The 22,185-nt window shown below is 39.2% G+C and overlaps 1 protein-coding gene across 6 annotated transcripts in view; it reads right to left on the bottom strand.

The window, feature by feature from the left end:
- LOC148849174 (exocyst complex component SEC3A-like) overlaps positions 1 to 21,405 on the bottom strand; it is a 97,322-nt gene extending 75,917 nt beyond the window's left edge. For all 6 annotated transcript variants that reach the window (XM_088948628.1, XM_088948631.1, XM_088948627.1 and 3 more), the window contains exons 1-8: positions 21,039 to 21,405; positions 19,513 to 19,583; positions 18,690 to 18,770; positions 18,436 to 18,494; positions 18,139 to 18,241; positions 17,307 to 17,449; positions 14,447 to 14,564; positions 1,307 to 1,411 (exon numbers count right to left, since the gene is read on the bottom strand). In XM_088948628.1, the coding sequence (XP_088804754.1) occupies positions 1,307 to 1,411; positions 14,447 to 14,564; positions 17,307 to 17,449; positions 18,139 to 18,241; positions 18,436 to 18,494; positions 18,690 to 18,770; positions 19,513 to 19,583; positions 21,039 to 21,216 (858 nt within the window). In that variant the 5' untranslated portion in view covers positions 21,217 to 21,405. The remainder of the gene's footprint in view (positions 1 to 1,306; positions 1,412 to 14,446; positions 14,565 to 17,306; positions 17,450 to 18,138; positions 18,242 to 18,435; positions 18,495 to 18,689; positions 18,771 to 19,512; positions 19,584 to 21,038) is intronic.
- Positions 21,406 to 22,185: the final 780 nt, after the last annotated feature.

Here is a 22,185-nt window from a genome sequence, read left to right as displayed (position 1 = left end):
AGGGACAGATGTATGCAGCTTTACCTCTGCACATATAGAGAGATAGTTTCCAAGATTTGAACCCTGGTCACCCAAGTCGAGCTAAGCTCACGAGCTTTCAATCCAAATATTTTATCGTTGAATTCAAGTTCAGAAAACTTCTACCATTGATGAAGAAAATAAGCAAAATCAAGAAGTTAAATGTGCAAGGAAGGGAAACTTAGAGGGAAGAAGAGAGATAGAAATCAGTTATTGATTATTACAAGAATCTTTATGCTGATCCAAAAAACTAGGCCAAATAAGATGGGCGTTCAATGGAATAACTGAGGAGCAGGCAGCTGATTTGGAAAAACCTTTCTTAAGAGGAAGTCAAAGCAGTTATAGATGAAATGGAGGGGGATAAGGCACCGGGGACAGACGGCTTTTCCACAAGAAATACTAGGAAATGGTGAAGGAGAATCTGCTAAAAGTATTAAATGAATTTCATTCTTCGGCAGCTCTAGACAGAAGTCTTATGCTAGCTTCATTTCTCTAATTCCAAAGAAGAAAGTTGTTGCTGGTTTGAATGACTTCCAGCCTATAAATTTGATTGGTAGTGTCTACAAACTCATAGAAAAACTGTTGGCATCAAGGGTAAGAACGGTGATGAGTTCAATCATTTCACTCTCTCAAGGGGCTTTCATTCATAATAAATATGTCCAATATGGGGTTCTAATAGCTAATGAGTTAATAGATTCAAGGATAACCAGTGACAAGAAGGATCTTGTTTGTAATTGAGAAAGCCTTCAATCACATGAATTGGCCTTTACTAGATTATATGTTGACCAGGATGCATTTTTGACAGAAATGGATAAATTGGATGAAGGTCTGTGTTACTACAACCAAGTTCTCAATTCTCTTAAATGGTCCAGCCAAAGGAAACTGTAAGGCTCTAGTCCAAGGTAAGGTAACCCCCTTTCACCACTCTTATTTCTGATAGTGATGGAAGGTTTAAGTAGGATGACTGCTAAGGCAGCAGAAGGAGGCTACCATCAGAGTCATTGATTTCGTACTCAGGGAGGATTAAGAGATTCCCCTCCCCTTGCTTCATTGTATCTGTTTCTTAATTTATTAACAAAAGTTCTGTTATTGATAAAAAAGAATACTAATAACATTAAAGTATTATGAATGCATCCAGATGTGTATAAAATCTACTTCATATTATAAAATAATTGTAGAAGCAAGTACCATTTTTCCTTAATGGAAAAATGGTATTCTAGATTTATGTCATGCGACCAGTTTTTCCTTCAGAGAACTACTTGAGTATCAAGCAGGAAGATGGCCATACTGATTCAATGTCCTCTCTCATGTGTCTGAGCTTTACATTAAAAATTCCTAGCCACTCACCAATATCATCCACACAAATTGTTGCTGATTCTAGCCCCTGCAATACCTGCATGATTCAAATGCTGGAGCAGTTAAATATACTAACTAGTGAAGTTACCAAAGGGACTTTCAAAAAATAATAATAATAATAGTAATAAGAAAGTCCAAAAAAACAATATCACTATGCATTTCCTACTTTAGAAAGGGCTTAGACCATTTTATGCATGAGCAAATAAATCAGTGTCAGCGATATGAGTCCTACCAGTATTAACAAATACAACGTTTTCTAATAAAACAATGATACTGGAGTCAAACCCTAATGAATGATAAAACAGAGGAAAATCATGCTAACATGCAATGAATGCTTATACTAGTGAGGACTAAGTGCACGAAGTTTCGGAAGAGAAAGAACCGGGCACAAAGCTCCTCTTTGGAGATTTCCTTTGGAACCAAAAGGGGCTATGCTGGAAATGGCCACTCCTATCTTTGAGGAAAACCCAGTTGGGACTAATAGAGAAATGGATTCAACTCCAGTGCAAAAACAAAATCAGGGTGTTGAGTTGGGCCGATTTTAAGTTATTGGGCCCAGCCTTTTATTTTTTATTTTTAAGTTGTTAAGCTAGGAAATTATTGGGTCATAGGCCCATTAGTTTATGTTAGTTTAAGTTGTGACTGTTCAGCTACTTAAAGTAGCCACCCTACTAAGGGTATTCTTGTAATCAAGAGGGGTCGGCGGCTAAATCTATTCAATTCTGGCGACATCCACTCTCTTTTCTTCTCCTCTTTTCTTCTCTACTACTGAAACCTTTCAACTTCTTCTGCTTTTCTTCACAAGGCATTCATCTAAAACTGTTGTCAACAATTTCTACTTGGTATTAGAGCAGGCCGAAGGTTTCTTGAGTTGTTCTATCATGCAGCCCTAGATCGGCCAACTGCATGGTGATAATGAGAGGCTGATCGAAGACCTCAGGTAAGCCCAGTTTTTGGATTTTTTGGTGGACCTATTTTGCCCTGTAGCTGGTCTAGGGTTTCCCATCAAATTCAGGAAGAACTGGAGAAAGGGGGAGAGTCCTGTTTTTGTAAAACTCTTCAATTTTGACCTAGGAAGTGGTGCCCTGATTTTTTTGGGTTCCTTGGAGTTTTCTGAAGGGGGTGGTTCAAGTCCAATCTCTTTTGGAGGCCTCTAGAGGGAGCGGCTGGTTTTTCTCTCTCTTCTCTCGTCCCACAAAAAGGGAATCTTTTGTGAAAGGACCACCTAGGGTTCTAGAAGGGTGTGTGTGGTGCCTGAAAGGGATTATTTCTTTTTTCTTCATCTCAAAGTAATTTTCTAACCCTTTGTTGGGAATAATGGAGGGTCACAGAGTTGAAAACAAATCGGGAAGTGAAATGGGACAAGGGAGAGGAGGTGTCGAAGACCTTTTCGGGGCTAGGACCATCACTACAGTTAAGTTGGATGGTACAAACTTCTTAGAATGATCGCAATCTGCAAAGATGGCCATTGGTGCTCGTGGGAATTCGGGGTATATCACTGGTGAGGAAGCTTAGAAATATTTGTCCATTGGCTGATTCTTGGAGGTTACCAGAAAAGTTTAGCAGATGTCCAAGGACTCGTAGAGGCTTGGAGAGTGTTTGGTAATCAGGAAGAATCAGAGAAGATAAAAAAGGATCAAGGTTCAGGTTTAGACTGAGATTAGAAGTGGTGATCAGATTTTTCTAGGTAAGTTTCCATCTTTCCTTGAGATTGACAGTCAGAGATAGATTGGACCCATCTAGAAGGAGTGGCTGAGAATTTCTCTATTTCCTCATAGTTTTATCTAGGGTTTGCTCTTAACCCTAGAGAATTGCTTCTGTTCTCTCAAAGTTTTCTCTAGGGTTTTTCTTAACCCTATGATTAGACCTGATTGTAACACCTTTTGGGTGATTCCTGAATCAGTTTCAGCATTCCAGATTGTTTTCTAAGTAATTTCTAGACTGGTTTCAGCTTCTAAACCTGTTTTTTCTTGGGTGAGAACCTTTTCTGGGGGGATAACCTATTACAGAAATGGCAGGAACGGAGTTTAAGACTCAAGGGGAAGGTGTTTTGGGGGTTGGAAACATGGGAGAAAACAATTTTCAAGTTACTACTGTTAAATTTGATGGTTCTAATTACTTGGAATGGACTCAGTCAGCCATGATGGTGATTAGGGGAAGAGGGAAGCTAGGTTATGTGAATAGAGATGTAAAGAAACCAGACAAGGAAGACCCTTCATATGCCAAATGGGTTCAACAGAACTATTTGGTCATGACTTGGCTATGTAACTCTATGCAACCTCATATTAGCCGCAATTATTTGTGGGCAATAACAGCTAAGGAGATTTGGAAAGTGATGAAGGAAACATACTCTCAGCCACTCAATGTTGCTAGAGCCTATGAACTGAAATGTGAAGTAAACAATCTCAAGCAAGGGGAGAAGTCAGTTTCAGTTTATTTCTCCACTCTGAATCTTTATGGTATGAAATTGATTATCTGGAAACTGAGTGGGAAAGTCAGAAGGAAGCAAAAACCTATAGAAAACAGGTTGAGACCAATACGGTTTTTCAATTCCTAACTGGTCTGAATTCAGAGTATGATATTGTGAGACAACAACTGCTCACAAGGGAGATTATGACTTTATCCCGGGCCTATTCTCTAGTGCACAGTGAGGAAAGTAGGAGAAAGGTTATGTTGCAGTTTCAGCCTATGGAATCAGCCCTAGCAGCCATGAAACCAAAATTTGGGGGTGACAAGTGTAGTGATACAGTGGACAAAACCTGATATATTTACTTGTGGTCCCATAAGTTCAGTTTTTTGTGGCTTATTTTTTGCTTTATGCTTGCTTTCTTGTACTGTTATAGGTAGCAGGGAATTTTTGTCCTTCTACCTAATGTTATGTTAAACACATATAGATAATACTGCTTAGGGCAGCAGTAATAGAATATTCTGCCCATTCCTCTCCTTTTCTTCTTCTATTTTTCTTCTCTTTTCTTCTCTCTTCTCTCTTCTCTCTTCTCTCTTCTCTTTCGATTTCTGGGTTATTTTTCAACCTAAAAATTCTGCTAACACTAGTAACTTCAAGTTGGTATCAGAGCAGGTTTAGTTCTGTTCGTGAATCTCATGTGAGCTCTTCCTAGCTGGCTACATGAGATTATAATAGGGTTGGAGATCTAGTTCTCTTTCGTGGCCTAATTCTTGGAGGTTGGTGGAGTTCGAAGCCTTGCCCAAGAAACTTCTGTTCTTGGAGATTGCCCAGCAGTCAGGAAGAATCAGAGAAAACTTAATTTTAGGTGAGATTTAGGGTTTAAATCTCAGATTGAAGGTGCTGCCCAAAAGTTTCTGGGTAGTCTTTTTAACTCTCCTGAAGTTTGTAATAGGTGGTAAGGTTTTTGAAATCTCTGTGAGGTGCGACTGGCCCTTTTATTTTTTTGAAATCTACTGAAGTTTGTAAGGTGTCGCCCCAAGTGTGTTCCTTTTCTTCTCTGTGTTGAGCTCAGCATGGAGTTCTTAGGGAGTGAACAGAAACCTACTGGAGAAGGTGTTGAAAGGGTTGTTAGTATGACTGATAACAACCCTTTTCAGATTACCACAATCAGGTTTGATGGTTCAAACTATTTGGAGTGGGCTCAATCTGCCATGATGGCCATTGGAGGAAGGGCAAAGTTAGGCTATGTGATTGGAGACACTAAGGAACCAGCCAAAGAAGACCCTTCCTGTGCAAAATGAATTCAAGAAAATCATCTTGTGATGACATGGTTGTGCAACTCGATGCAGCCCCATATTAGTAGAAATTACCTTTGGGCAAAGACAGCCAAGGATATTTGGGATAATATGAAAGAGACTTACTCACAGCCACTTGATGTGTCTAGAGATTATGAGTTGAAAACTGAAGGGGGAGAAACCTGTATCAATTTATTTCTCTACTCTAAAATCCTTATGGCATGAGATAGATCACCTTGAAACAATTGAGTGGGAGAATAATAAGGATGCAACAACTTATAATAAGTTGGTTGAGAAAAATAGAGTTTTTGAGTTTCTTGTCTGAATTTTGATTTTGACATTGTTAGACAGCAGCTTCTCACTAGGGAAAATGTTGCCTTGTCTCAAGCCTACTCCCTAGTACATAATGAAGAGAGTAGGAAGAAGGTTATGCTACAAAATTCTCAAATGGAGGTAGCATTAGCAGCTGCAAGACACAAGTATAGTGGTGAGAGGGAGAAAGAGATAAAGAATGAAGGAAAGAAAGGTGTATTTTGTGAGTATCATCTCAACCTACCACTACACCTCCTTCCTCCACATCAGCATTTGCCCACTCAATTACAAGAGCCACTATTTTTCATGCCTCTACTCTAGGTAAACACTAACCCTACTTGGATTATAGACTGCATGAGATCATACGACAAGCTGTCTTCATTATTCACTTTATACAATCTGTCTTCAGGCAGAGATAGAGTATCCATACATGATGGCTCCCTTGTTCCCATTTCTGGCAAGGGAGACATCAGAGTCTCTGATGCCATTAACTTGTCCTCAGCTTTGCTACACGCAAAGCTTAGCACTAATTTACTTTTAGTCAGTAGTCTTACAAGAAGCCAGAATTGCTCAATAGCCTGCTTTCCTGACCATTGTGTTTTCCATGATCTGGTGACAAGAAAGGTGATTGGGACTAGCCATGAGATGAATGGAATCTACCTATTCGAGCACCCACCTAGAAGTGATAAAGGAGTTGCGAAGTCTTTTGTTTCTTAGTCTGTGAGTCGAATTATGCTTTGAAATAATTGTTTGGGTCATTTATCTTTTGGGTCTTTAAGAAACTTGTTTCCTGTTTTATTTAAGTCAGTTCAAATGTCTTTTTTGAAGTGTGAGAGTTGTGATCTTGCAAAACATTGTAGATCCTCCTATTTTTTGAGTATTAAAAGAAGCAGTACTCCTTTTGAAATTGTGCATACTGATGTGTGGGGGCCATATCGTATTCCTAATATGGGGGGTATAAGTATTTCTTATTGTGTGTGTTGATGATTACTCTTGTTTCTCATGGGTTTATCTCATGCGCTCTCGAGATGAGGTTCCCACCTTAACTCATGCTTTTCACCAAATGGTCTTCACTCAATTTGAAGTTTGGTTATGTACAGGCCCACTCGATCACACTATTTTCATTGAGATAAATGGTGCTTCTCTCACCCTTCTTGCAGTGTATGTGGACAACATTGTTGTGACCAAATGAGATTGATTCTCTCAAATAATTGCTTAATAAAGAATTTGAAGTGAAAAACCTTGGTGACCTATGATATTTCTTGGGAATTGAAGTGGCCCGCTCTAGACAAGGTATCTTCATTTCACAGAGGAAATATGTCCTTGATCTCCTTGAGGACACTGGAAACTAGGAGTAACTATAAAGCCTCATCAAATCAATTAAGTAGTTCGATTATTTTGTCTAATGAAAGATATTGCAAGAGTCCCAATCGTACTAGGACTCTTCCAATTTTGGCTCAATTTTTTTCTAATGATAGAACTTCCATAAGTTTTGACTCTAACTGCTTATCTAAGCCATGTATGCATATATTCTAAGATTCTGGACCTATAATGCTCAAGGAGACACTGTTGAAGGCATCTTTTAATACAAATAATATTTAACAATTTATAACCCAAATAAGCAAGTTGGCTAGTCTGCTAGCCAAGTCATCAAAATTATAAAAAAAAAGTGTCCTGTATGGGAGTTCTCTCTTTAAGAGGGAGGGACGGGTGTCCTTCACCTAGGAGGAGGTAGTTAAAAAACTACCCCACTCCCTATTTAAGTTCCTTAAGGGTAAGCTAGAAGCCCCTCGGTAGAGAAAATTGTTTAAAGAGAATCTTAAGGAAAGCCAAGATAAAGAGAGAAGAAAAGAGAAGTGCTCAAGGAAAGACAGGGAAGGAAAAGAAGTCTCACTAATACAGGTAGGAGAAGGAAAGTCCTCTCCGTGAATACTTCCTATATATATCTTCTACTACGTATCCGTTTTTCTCTCTCTTTTGTTTTCACTTTTGAGAAAGGAAATAGAGGGAAATAAACCAACTACCACCAGGTGCCTCTACTTGGTTGACTATGGTCCCTTCTCTTTCAAGACAAAGTGAGGGATTAAACCATCTACAATCTAACCCTTAGGGGCTGATTATGGTTCCCTTCAAATGAAAATGAAGAACAATGGGACAAAAATTGTTTACAATCAAATATTCAATTTGATTGACTATGGTTCCCTTCTTGTATGCAAAAATCCAAAGGATTAAGGCTGTCTACAGTCAGAATTTCATTTGATTGACTACAGCTTATTGTGAAGAAAGGAGTGAGAAGGAAATCTTCCTTGCATCAAAAAGAATGCTGAAAACGGCCCTCAAAATGGTCTTGAAAGAGTATTCAGTAGAAGATCAAGACTGTAATCAGTCTTGAATCCTAAAAGGTTTTAGGTTTGTAAAACAAAAAAGAAGATGAGAGAAAAGGGAGAGAATAGAAGAGAAGCAAGAGAACACAAGTTGCTGAAAGGAGGGACAGATTCTAACAGATCTGCCGCCGCCACTCTCTTAATATTTATAGGTTTATGTTTAGTACATGATGAAAGGACACATCTGCCCTTGGTACTTACATAATAAAGAAAGTAAATAAAACTGAAATAAATAACAGTTGAATTAGCAAACTGACTCAAACTGATACTACTATAACTGAAACAAATACTGCTGTCCTACGAACACAGTGGGGACCACTGCAGTGGGGCCCACATCAGTGTTCTCTACACTTCCCCTCAAGTTGGGAGTAGATATCTATCATGCCCAACTTGGATAGGCCTGTCTCTAACTTCTTCCTTGGTACAGCCTTGGTGAGAATATCCGCGAGCTGCATATTGGATGTGATGTACGGAAGACACACTTCTTGTGATATAACTCTTTCTCGCACAAAATGTCGATCAACTTCGATATGTTTAGTTTTGTCATGCTGCACTGGGTTGTGGGCTATATTAATAGCTGCCTGATTATCACAATACAACATTAAGGGCTTTTCATAGTCAATACCCAACTCTTCAAGTAGTGACCTCAACCATAAGATTTCAGCGACTCCATTAGCCATTGACCTGTATTCTGCTTCACCACTGGAGCGGGAAACAACACTCAGTTTCTTACTCCTCCAAGAGACAAGGTTACCTCCCACAAGGGCACAATATCTAGAGGTAGACCTTCTGTCATCAACACTTCCAGCCCAATTGGCATCTGTATAGACTTCCACCCTCATGTGATTATTGTTCTTGAGTAATATACCTCTACCCGGGCATCTCTTCAAGTATGCTAATATTCGTTCTGCCGCAAGAAGATGAGAAGTTCTAGGGGAGTGCATGTACTGGCTGACAACACTAACTACATAGTTGATATCCGACCGAGTGAGACAGAGATATAGAAGCTTTCCAACCAACCGTTGGAGCATAACTTTGTCCTCAAGAGGGTCCCCACCCTCTGCACTAATCTTGTGATTTTGTTCGATGGGTGTATCGGCCGGCTTAACACCCAACTTTCCAGTTTCCACCAATAGATCTAGAACATATTTTCTCTGAGAGATAAAAATCCCCTGCTTGGATCTAGCGACCTCAATACCCAAAAAATACCGTAGTGCACCAAGATCTTTTACCTCAAACTCTTGATGAAAGAGCTGCTTGAGAGACTCAATCTCATGACTGTCATTTCCTGTCACCACAATATCATCTACATATACTGCTAGTAGTGTCAGAGAGGACTCCATCCTTTTGATGAATAGTGTATGATCTGACTGGGCCTGTACATAACCAAACCTTCCAAGGGCTAATCTGAACCTATCAATACAGGCTCTAGGTGACTGCTTCAAACCATACAATGCCTTGTTCAGTCGGCAAACCTTCTTACCTGTCTCTATATCATAGAATCCAGGAGGCAACTGCATGTAAACCTCTTCTTGTAAGTCTCCATTCAGAAAGGCATTTTTAACATCCATCTGAAACAGGGGCCAAGAATGATTTGCTGCAAGGGATAACAAAACTCGAATGGTGGTCATCTTGGCTACTGGGGCAAAGGTCTCCAAGTAGTCTATACCATAAGTCTGAGTGAATCCCTTTGCAACCAACCGGGCTTTGTACCTTTCAATAGAGCCATCAGCATTTTTGCATCCCACTGGTTTCTTTCCTTTTGGTGGGTCAACCAGTGTTCGGGTATTATTCTTTAACAGGGCATCCATTTCGACTTGCATTGCATCTTTCCATTCTGGAACTGATAAGGCTTCTTGCACTGTTCTTGGAATAGGGACATCGGCAATGGAAGTGAGATAGGACCGGTAAGATGGTGATAGACAATCATAGGATAGGAACTGTGAGATGCTGTGAGTTGTAGAAGTGGTGCAAGCAATGTCGTTTCCCTTTGCGAATGGCAATAGGGAGATCAAGGTCATCCACAGGAGGGGAAGTGGCAACAGCGGGAGGTATCTCAGTAGGCTCTGGATCTGGAGCCGCAAAAGGAACTGGATCTGGCCGAGATTGCCAAAGACTAGGATCAACCTGCCAGCATCGCCTGTGATAGACTCTCAACTCCGGCTCCCTCTGACCACCCTCACCACTACAACCTTCATTACCCGGTGGAATAGGTAAAGGAACAGCCCCACTTCCACTCTCACTGCTCAAAACAGCCCCACTTCCACTCTCACTGCTCAAAACAGCCCCACTTCCACTCTCACTGCTCTCCCTCTGAGGAAAGAAACTCAAAACAGCCCCACTTCCACTCTCATTGCTCTCCCCCTGAGGAAAGAAACTCAAAACAGCCCCACTTTTACTGCTCTCCCCCTGAGGAGAAACCCTAGGATAATAGGGTGTCTCCTCAAAGAAGGTGACATCCATAGAGGCAAACCGTTTCCCTAAAACCGGATCATAGCAGCAATAACCCTTTTAAGTTTGTGCATAACCAAGGAAAATGCATTTGGAGGCCTTAGGGTCAAACTTGGAATGATGAGGTCCGAGAAGCTGGACGAAACAGGTACAACCAAAGGTTTTAAGGGGAACAATGAACAACTCCTTGTCTGGGTAAAGAAGGGAAAAGGGGGTTCTCATATCAAGGACCCGGAAAGGAACTCGAGTAATGAGATAAACTGCCGTGAGGATAGCATCACCCCAGAAGCGAATAGGTACATTAGAGGTAAAAATAATGCTTCTAGCCACCTCCAAGATATGCCTATTCTTCCTTTCAGCAACACCGTTCTGCTGTGGTGTATAAGGGCAAGTGCTCTGGTGAATAACTCCATGGCTACGAAGGTAGGAGGTCAATGGTTGAGCAAAGTATTCCTTTGCATTATCAGATATGAGGACTTTGATTTTAGTTCCAAACTGAGTGAGAATCATCTGATGGAAGTTTTGGGTCAGAGCAGGAACCTCATCCCGAGAACGCATAAGATATACCCAAGAAAACCGGGTATGGTCATCAACAAACAGTAGAAAATATCTATACCCACCCATAGAAGAGATATGATACGGCCCCCAAACATCAGTATGCACAATATCAAAAGGGAAATTACTCCTTTTATTACTTAAAGAATAAGAGGTTCTACAATGTTTGGCAAGCTCACAACTCTCACACCTCAACTCTGATAGCTCAACAGACTCAAATAAAGCAGGAAACAGACTCTTCCCATCGGGTACTCTCTCCAAGCAAATAGATTCCATTCGTCTCACGGCCAGTTCCAATCACCTTCCTCGTCTCCAAATCTTGAAAAACACATCAGTCAGGGAAAAAGGTTACTGAATAGTTCATGTGTTTGGTAATACTACTAACTGAAAGGAGGTTGGTATCAAGCTTAGGAACATGCAAAACAAAAGATAAAGAGATAATGTCCGATAACTTGATGTCCCCCTTGCTCGAAATGGGAACAAGAGAGCCATCAGCAATGGATACTCTATCTCGGCCAGAGGACAAGTGATAAGAAGTAAACAAAGATGGCAAGCTAGTCATATGGTCAGATGCACCTGAATCTATTACCCAGTAGTGATCAGTATTACCTGGAGCTGAAGCATGGTAAGCTGAGGCTCGAGTACCTGAATGTGCAAATGCAGATGTAGCAGGAACTGATGGGGACTGGGATGGCTGAGCTGAACTTCCAACTTCCTTTTCCAACTGTATGAGGGCAGCCTGAACAGCAGCTAAAGTCTCCAGGGACGTATCTGATGAGGATGTTGAATCAGTGTTCACTGCCATATGAGCATTACCCTTCTTATTTCTCAGTTTTGCTGGGACCAAGTGAGGATGTATCTTCCAACAAGTATCTTTTGTGTGCTTGGGTTTCTTGCAATGTTCACATACCAGATCCCGTTTATCTTCCTTCTTCCGGTCCCTTTCTGAGTCACCCCTGGCTTGGGTTTAATAGCTGTCAAGGCTGGGAAAGAGGGTTGAGGCTGCATCATAACTTTCTTCCTGGTCTCTTCACTATGCACCAAGGAGTATGCTTGAGAAAAGGCCACACTATCTCTTGTCAATATCTGTTGTCGTACAATGTCATATTCTGAATTCAAACCAGCCAGAAACTCAAATACCCTATTCGTCTCAACTTGTTTTCTGTGAGTCTGTGCATCTTTGGGACTCTCCCACTCAAGGGTCTCCAGATGTTCAATCTCATGCCTCAAGGATTTCAAGGTAGAGAAGTAGACAGAAACTGGCTTCTTTCCTTGTTTAAGGTTGTTCACCTCACACTTCAGTTCATAGGCTCTGGCAACATTAAGGGGTTGGGAATAGGTTTCTTTCACAACATCCCATATTTCTTTGGTTGTCTTTGCCCACAAGTAATTTCGACTGATATGTGGCTGCATGGAATTACACAGCCATGCCATAACTAAATAGTTCTCTTGAACCCACTTGGTGTATATTGGGTCCTCCTTGGAAGGTTCTTTCACATCTCCCAAGAAGTAACCCAGTTTTCCCCTTCCTCCAATAGCTATCATGGCTGATTGTGACCACTCCAAATAATTTGACCCATCAAATCTCATAGTTGTAATCTGAAACCCGGTTTCAAATACATTACCATAACTGTGGTTTCCAAAACTACTATCTCCCTGACCCTTGAACTCCATCTTTGATCAAGATTCAGTGGCTACAAATTGTTAGAGCAATTATACTAGAAAACAGAGTCAAGGAAGTAAGTCTGAAAACTGATCCGAAACTGATATGATCTGAAACTGATCTGATCCGATCAGAAATACCAACACAAAACCGATGTGATCTGAAACTGGTCTGATCCGATCAGGAATACCAACACAAAACTGATCTGAAATCAATCGCCTATCAATCTGAGATGCTGTTCTCTGAAACCACTACTATGGGGCCCACTACTGTGAGAGCAAAAATAGGGTTTCAACTGTAGGTTTGAAGAAAATTAGTGATCTGAAATCACTAACGTGCTCAGCTGCACTCTCCAAGTAGTCCGCACCAGTGGGACTTGTCGTAGGGCACTGTGAAACCCTAAAAACTAATCCCCTTTGAAGAGGAGGGTTCGGCCCAACAATCAAACCCTATACACAAACTTAATCACAGTTCGGCCCCTCTTTCTAGATAGGTCTAACCTATCTCGGCTGATTGCAATCTCTAAAAATTAGTAAAGAAACAAACTTAATGATTACCTGCCTTCGGTGTACTGTCTTCTAGGGTTACCTGAACCCTAACCTTCGCTGCCTCTTCCTGATTACCAACTCTCTGTAGGCTGCGGCAAGTCTTCAACTGCTGCGAACCTCTCCTGGTAATCTTCAAGATTCAGCCGCTGAAAAACTTCTTCAAGGCTTTCAGCCCTAGCTAGTTCTCATGTGATCGGCTGGACTAGATACACATGAGAAGCCCTAGATAGGTTCTGATACCAAGTAGAGGATCAAGACTGTAATCAGTCTTGAATCCTAAAAGGTTTTAGGTTTGTAAAACAGAAAAGAAGATGAGAGAAAAGGGAGAGAATAGAAGAGAAGCAAGAGAACACAAGTTGCTGAAAGGAGGGACAGATTCTAACAGATCTGCCGCCGCCACTCTCTTAATATTTATAGATTTATGTTTAGTACATGATGAAAGGACACACTGCCCTTGGTACTTACATAATAAAGAAAGTATATAAAACTGAAATAAATAACAGCTGAATTAGCAAACTGACTCAAACTGACACTACTATAACTGAAACAAATACTGCTGTCCTACGAACACAGTGGGGACCACTGCAGTGGGGCCCACATCAGGGTTCTCTACATATTCAAATGGAGATCTAAATCCCTTTGAATCATCCTTTTAAGTCCCAGGTCTTGAATCAACTCAAATGCTCTGATACCATGTCAACAAGAAGGTTTCAGCAAGAAGAAAGACAAACAGTTTCAGGGTGTCAATAGAATAGTCGACCCCCACCCAAAAAGCCTCTATTAGATTAGCATGATAAGTACAATTATAGAAATGCCCATAAAAGTCTAAAAGAGAAAAAAAAAAAAAAGAACAAATGCAAAGACTATAGATTACAATAATCCTATACAAAATGGACTATGATAAAATTATACATCAGTCCTAGAATCTCCACGGCTATGTGTACTAATCTCATTTCCCTTTTATCAAAAAAAAAAAAAAGAAGCGAGGACTGAGTGCATTTAGTGCAGTTTGAGGTTCTAAGAGAGGAAGGTTGAAATGGATATGGTTCGGGGTACCTAGAACATATTTACAAGTAAAAGCATTACAGAATAGATGGCATTGTAATTTCCAATCAGATTCAAGTACCAATTCCTATCCCTTCAGATGATATTAGATTATGGAAATTATGGATTTTCTTTACAATGGATTAAGAGGCTTATATAAGTGTCCAAGAGGAGATAATATGATAAAAATCCAAAACTTTTGCATAAACAAAAGGAGTTAAAAGGGATAGGTTGTATTTGTGGGGAAGGAAAAAGAGGGGCAGCTAGTAGAGCTAGACAAAAAATGGAATTCTCAGCACCATTCTTGTACATAACATTCCCACTCATTATCTAATAAAATCTATTACTTTACCAATAAAATAAAATAAAAAAAACTCTACATTAAAAGCTTTGATTTTCTATATAAGAATTACCTTATCTACCAAAGGTTCACTTTCCAAAATGGCATGTACATTTGCTGCTTCCAAAGCAAGTAACTCTCTCTTTAACCTTTCAGAAAAAGCCTCTGCTTCCCCAATACCCATGACATATCTGCATATTGTTTCAAGTCCACACTGTTACAAAGAGATAATGTAAAAGAAAAGAAGGGAGAAGAGATGTGTTTGCCAATGACATATGGGCAAGCAAAGCAAATAACAGATAATCCAACAGAAGACTTCAACAGATGTGTTTGCTAACTTGTAATGGTTATTAGGGTAAAAGAAAGAAAACAGAGAAGAGAGAAGAGAATGAGTGGGCAGGAAGTGTGTTCTCAACCGGCCCTAAAGTAGTATTTATATTAAGGGGCTAATGATACATAAAATGACTGATGTGCCCCTGCTTTGTGAAGGAACACTCAGACACAAATAAAAGATCTAATTCGGACCCAATAACTTCAGGCCCACTACAGAAAAAAATATCTAAAACATAAATGAAGAAAAGGCCCACAAATAATCACCTATTGCAGAAAAAATGAATCATGTTTGTGAGCTGAAAAGCCCCATGCATTCACCTAGAAACCTTCTCCATGTGGCTCAGCACTTCAGCTACAGGTACTATTTGTCTTGGTTTTATTTTTTAATGCATAACCCCATTTTAAACAAGAAAAATAAAAAATAGTTTCAAATTGATTCATGATTTTTAGAATTAATATCTAATGGTATTTGGATAACTATTTCCTTTAATTTGAGTCATGTGACTGTCATGTGAGTCACTTAAGTTGTGATATTTTGGTCAGATTGGGTGTTAGGGCACCACTTTGTTCGAAGGCAACTATATAAATCCCTTTTCTTGTTTGTATAAGGGTCTTTTTGCTGTTTTCAAACCCAAAAGGCATATACTATCCATTAAAGTGGTGATTTCAGCGCTTCTGGGGAAGTGGTTGTGGAGGTTCCCATTGGAGCAAGAGAAACTATGGGCTAGAATAGTGGCAAGCATACATGGGCTGGAGCAAAATGGATGGGATGCTGGAATCAGAGCCAGGACCACAAGCGCTTCACCTTGGAAAGCCATTCATGATTTGTTGCCAGTCTTCTCCCCTCTTATCAGGTACGATTTGAATTCAAGTAACTCCGTAAAATTTTGGGAACAAACTTGGGTGGGGAATGCCCCCCTAAAGGACCAGTTTCCTTCTTTGTATGCCCTATCTGATTTTAAAAATGAGTCAATTTCTTCTTTCATTACTTGGTGGAGGCTGATGATGAAGAAAACGAATTGGGGGAACCTGAATATGACCACTATGATGATGATGATGATGAGGTTGTGTTTTGGTGGGTCTTGAGTGTTATTTTTGGGGGTGATATCTTGTCATTTGTTTGTTTATCTCTGTTCTTTTTAATAAAAGTTTTATTTTTATTTATTAACAAAAAAACCATGTCACAAGTTGGGCATGATTGATTTATACATCCCAACTTGAGGGGAATGTTGTGATTTTCTTTTAGATTGTTTCATAGGGGCACTATTGTACTTTTACTTTTATTAAGCTATCATATTGTTGGGTGTCGTCAGCCCTGCTTATTGGCCTCTCTAAACATTCTCTTTTCTTTTTCTTGTCTTCCTCTTCTCTTCTCTTTTCTATATTATTTCTTTTCAATAATGTGCAAATGCTAGTGGCCAAGCTAATGGGTCTAGAATCCTTTGACTGAATGGCATCCATCTTAGGAATTAACACTAGGAAATTAGCATTAAAACCAAGGCTAATAAAATGCCTATCAGCGAGTTCATTGAACAATCCTGATAGAAAGCCATAGTAAATCTATATAGCCCCAAGGCTTTATATCTATCCATTGAGAATATAGCTTTACTAATTTACTCCAAGTCAAAATTACTCTCTAAAAATCTAGTTACTTGTCCATTTAGCACTAGCCACTCCAACCCTTCCACACTAAACCTGACCCCATCCTATCTTTTATAAGAAAATTTGAAGTGATCCACAAAAGTCTTAGCAATTAGATCCTGATCTGAGATCACCTCCAATTTTTCCACAAAATTCTTCCTCCCACCATTTTTTATTGCATGAAAACATTTGGCATTACCATTCCCCTTCTTGATCCACTTGTGCCTTGATTTTTGCCTCCAATAAGTCTCTTCCTTACTGATGGAAAGGCCCTCGACACCAAACCTTCCCAAGGTTCCTCCCACTCAAGGTTAAATAAGAAACTATATAGCTTCAATCAAGTAGGGGAGGCTTGTAGTCATAGAACCCAAATGTTTTGTGGACATTTATAAAAGAATCCAAGGAATTTTACAGGTCAAATGCAAACCCTAGCCTATATCTTTGGGGGCTTCGCGCTTATTGTACATACTCATTCTTTTAATCATTATTGTTAGAGCTGGCAAAGGGATATTTTAGTCATTATAGGTTGGTTTATTAAAAGGTGTTTTGTCTTTTTTATTTCAGTTTATGTAGGGCGTCTGTTGAGGATTTTTTACAGTTTTATTAGTTGTTTCTATTTATTATTTGTTTAGTTAGGGAGTGGGGACCACAGCATACTTGTTGGGACCCTTTGGAGTAGTGTTTTTGAGTTTTCTATTGAGTTTATTGTACCAGCCGCCCTATAAGGACATATCAGAAGCAAATGAAACTTTAAACATGCACTAGTCTAGATAACAAATGACCACATGACAACTAGAATATACTATAAATAACTGATCACACCCACTGCAACCTTTTTTTCTTTTTTTGATAATTTACCCACTGCTACTTTTTTTCTTATTTTCTTCAAAAGGATGAACAGACAGCAGATAGGGGAAGGGGAAATAGAAGTCCTAACTAATAAATATTTTGATACTTACGTGCCAAGAAGGGCCTCTATGTCTTCTTCTTCAGCTTGTGATACAAGTTCTCGTTCAACAGTTACTTTCAAGTCTTCTGTTACAAGGGATGCAACAGGCCCATCTTGAGGATATGCCTGAGTAGTGACAGAAGATGTATTTTCCTATACAAGATTGGTGAAAACCAACAATTCAGAGATAATTTCTTGCACAAGAAACACAATAGAAAGAGTCCATTGCAAACTACATAAACCTAAAACCAGTAGTGTCAAGAGAAAGAGAGAGAGAGAGAGAGAGAGAGAGAGAGGATAATTCTACTTTCTAGTTGTTCTAGATGAGATAATTAAGCATCCAAACAAGCAAAAGCAAAACCACGACTTGGCCCTTATAAATCAATGAAAAATAACTTGTTAGACTCTAATCTCAAAATGTGATATTTATAAGAGAATCAACATGTGAGTACCTGGAGCAGAAAACAAAATTTAAGGGTAGCATCATCTAATGAGCAGCCAGGGTTTCCACCGTATGGGAGACAAACTTTTTATGGGAGATAAACTTTTTATCTTCCAAATGGGTCAGAGGTGAATGTATTCTTGTAAATTTCTCTTTTAATAAATAAAAGGTTTTGTTACTGATCAAAAAAGTCAGAAAGATACAATTCAATTTTACAGTGAGAAATTTTCAAGCATATTGTGAGCAATAAAAGATATTCTCTAGCATATAACTTAAAGCTAAAATCAAACATAAAATCCTATTTTGCAGCCTCTCTAAAGGTACATAAAAAAATTTAGTTCTTAAATGAGATAAATCCATGAAATGATAGTAGGAAAAAAATAAGAATTATTATTTGCACCTTAGCCCAAAGAGCCATCTCAACGATATCAATGCCAACAACTTTGGGAAGGCGGCCCAATATCTCTTTACACATGTTTAAGATGAAAAACAGAAGGCGGTTCCTACAAGCAAAAAACATAATAAACAAAATATTGTTGATTAAACAAAGCAAACAAGAACTATCCATAAAAATTTGATTGATTAATATAGACCTCTGCCTTTGCATGCAGAACATGGCATTATCTTAGCAACAAATCAAACTGGATATTGGGCTTGGAATATATATATATATATATATATATATATATATATGCACCTGTCATCAATGTTGCGCATGGTCCATTGGGGTGGTGAAGAGCTTCGGTTATCAAATCCCTGTATGATGTTCGTGAATGAAAAGGACAATAAAAATATCAAACAAAATTGAAACTTCTAAATGCAACAAAGAACCTCTTTTCATTGTTGAACTATTCTAAATCCAGCTGGTCAGTGAAATAACATAATGTTTAAACTGCCAATGGGAACTTCAAATGTAAAGAAAGTATAAATTCAGAGAAAATAGGTCATTACCAATGTAAATGTACATCCACTGGGATCATTTGAAATAACCTCCACCTTCGAAAGATGCTTTAGCTTGTACACTTTCGCAGGCTACAAGTGTAACAAAATATTTTCATCACTTCAGACACAAACTTTGAGCAAAGAAACCTTAAGGAAGAGGAATGTAACTTAAATGGCATTGTTTTTTCACATATTGCCCACTGTTTTTCATTGCTGAGGACCTTTCTTTTTGTTTACTTTATAAGTATTAAGAACTCTTTCCAATCTATTGATTTTTTAGAGAACTATTTTGGGTAATTACATTAACATTTGGGGTTAAAGGATAACAAATGAGTCCAAATATGTGATGCATTGGACTGGACTATGTCCTACAGTCTTCTTTTTGTTTTCCTAACAAAAGTCCTTTCTTTATCAGCAACAAAAACTTAATGGTTTACTACTTAATCATGAAAGAATAGGTGTATGTATTACATATAACAATATACATAAGATGTGCCAAAACTCCCCATTGTGGTAGACTAGGCCCACCTATCTACCCCAATATGGACTATGCCCTACTTCTTTACAAACCCTAATAAATTTTATTTCAAAACCCCAAACTTTGCTCTAGGTAGAAGGGCAGTTTTAATAATGGTTCCAGCACAGCATCCCCTAAAACCAAAGCAGCACTAACAAATGTAGCCATTAGCAATCAAAAAGAAACTGTCATAGCCATTGCATCCCATTTTACTGAAAAGGCTGGATGAAGATACATGAAGGGTGATTATAATAATAGAAGATCTCCTATTGACTGAATATTTTATTTTCATAAGAAAGACATGATGACAATTACCTCAAGAACTCCTCCGTTGGAGTATTTGAAGACACGAAGAAGAGCTTTTGTCCTTTGACCCTTTAATTTTGCTGCATAAACAAATGGTAATTGCAGTTCATGCCATAGAAAGCAAAACCTAGTAGTTTTTTATAATAAAAATCAATCAATTAAAAAATTTTCTTCTATTTCACCAGAATTAATGAGTTATAAAATTAGAACTCATAACATAAAAGTCTTACTTTTTGTATATATCAAATCATATGCATTAAACTTGCCCATACTATGTCACCTAGCAGAAGGTAGCATCCACCAGAGAGTTTGGAAATATACAATTATCATCTATTGGACCATACCAAAAAAAAAAAAAAAAAAAAAAATTGCCCATACTATGTCACCTAGCAGATGGTAGTATCCACCAGAGAGTTTGGAAATATACAATTATCACCTATTGGACCAAAATGAATTAATGGCCTGGAGAAACTGCCATAAGAATGCAGAAGATCAAACTTGGAGATACCCTATGTTTTAGCTCCTTGATATTAGGGATACTAGATATAAAGATTAAAGAACCATGAATGCAACTTGAGATGAGATACTCTTGGTGATAAAGAGTGACCATTGCTTCCACACAGACTCCCTTATTGTGATAACTTGCTAACTTCAGCAATCAGTCTAGTTAAGTTTTGTACTAATCCAGCATTTATCTCACCAGTAAATGTTCCTGATTCATTTAAGAATTTATAGATTACATTACGCAGCAACCATATGCAAACTCCTGATTTATTTAAGAATTTATAGATTACACTATGCAGTAACCATATGCATACCTCCACTCACATCCTGAAATCTCCAAACCAGTGCATTTTTATATGCGAACAAGCTTCAATGCAAAATTAGATTGGACTCTCCAAGTTTAAAGGGTACGAGGTAATTATCCACTTATCCTCACTTCTTATTAAAGCCTCCAGGTGCAAAACTGAACCAAACTGACGCAAGTGGATTCATTCCCAAGACATTGCCAGGCTCATAGTAGAGAAATTTTCCCATTAGTGTTAGAATTCTAACTTTGAATTATCTGACACCTGGTGTCAGGAAGCCTTTTATCTCTGACCTGTTGGAAATGAATTTCCACCAGTTTGTCCATAATTCCGTGTGCATGCTTCCATGCAACTAAAACTTAATAACCGATTCAAACAACCAGACTTGAGTCAAGAAAGAGTATAACTAGATTAACTCTAATCCTATAAGTTGAACTGAAACAATAAAATAAAATGTTGACTAAATATTGCTGGCTTCATATAAACACAAGGAAACACCACTTCCCGGAGCAGAAAAGGGATTAAGCATTGACAGTTATCCAAACAACTAAATTCACGCTTGAATACATATGATCTGTGAAACCGAGAAGTCCGAGTATTGCCAGAAAGAAATACTAACAGGAATACATAATTACGTACGTAAACGCGATAAAAGTTCGCTTCCAGATCGTCAAAATGATCAATCCGGAAATGGATTTCAAAGAAATCAGAGAGGAAACTACGTACTCGTGACAGCAAGAACCCTTGGTTTGGCCATGCTTTTTAATTTTCCACCTTTACCCTTCGCCCCACGGCTCTTTGCAACACGGATTGACATGGCGACCTTATGTTTCGTACCAATGCTCTCCAGAGCGGCTTCACAGGCTCGCCTGAGCTCCACGTCGTCAGCGCTCGATTTCGCCATTGTTGTTATTGAATTCAAGATCGTGAAAGAAAGCAAAAGAGACGTAGGTTTTCTGGTCGAACAAATGGTCTCGGGTAGGAGAAGCGTTCAGTGGTGCCAGAGGATATGGACTCGTAATTACCGACAAAATGCCTCCAAGGTCACGGTTATAAGATTGAAAAAGTTCAGGGAGCTGATGCGAAACACTGGGAAAAATAACCAGGAATGTAAATAGTCTATATGAACGATCACAAATTCCCATACAACTGAGGGGGTGCTCAGTTGGTACGTTAGCTTCGGAAGAGACGCGGATTCGATTCCCGCAACCATCGAATATGTCGAGGGGTTATTACTTATCAGTGGAGTTCGCGTTCTGAGCACCGGTGGGTTACTGGACGTGTGAACCCACCAACCACAATCGACCACGCGTACAGGATCGAGTTTCATAACGTTAACGGGCTTTGCACCGTTAACATGGTATAACCCGTTCAACCGGCCACAAAAAGACAAAAATATTCGATTGTCTGAAAATTTCTCTCCACCGAACGGTTCAGCGGTGAACGGTTCGCTGACCAAAATCAATGGTTTTTGGGAAAACGGACCTGACCGGTTCCCGATTTTCCGGTCCGACCGTCCGGCCGGGTCCGATTTTGAAAACCATGCAGGCGACCATACAACAGTGGATAGTGACTCGAACTAGTGGCCATCGGTGGCGAGAACTCCGGTGATGCGTTTTTTGGCCTCTACCTCTTTTTCTTATTCTTCTCCTTACAAGGGCTTCCTGTTTTCTCTTTTCAACAGATTGAAGCCTTACATCGACGGGTTTCTTTAGGCAAACGAAGGTGGGTCAACACCGGCAAGCTTCTTGTTGTGGGTGATTGCAGCGGCCGATCTGAACTTGGCGCAGCCATCAGCGGTTAAGAACTTCGGCAATATGATTTTTGGCTTCCTCTTTCTCCTCCTCCTCAACCCAATAAAGCCTAGCGCATA

The sequence above is a fragment of the Nelumbo lutea genome, chromosome 6 (genome assembly GCF_056320005.1).
Source record: "Nelumbo lutea isolate HS-2025 chromosome 6, American lotus-T2T, whole genome shotgun sequence".
Lineage (NCBI taxonomy): Eukaryota > Viridiplantae > Streptophyta > Magnoliopsida > Proteales > Nelumbonaceae > Nelumbo > Nelumbo lutea.
This window is presented reverse-complemented; position numbering and strand designations above follow the sequence as displayed.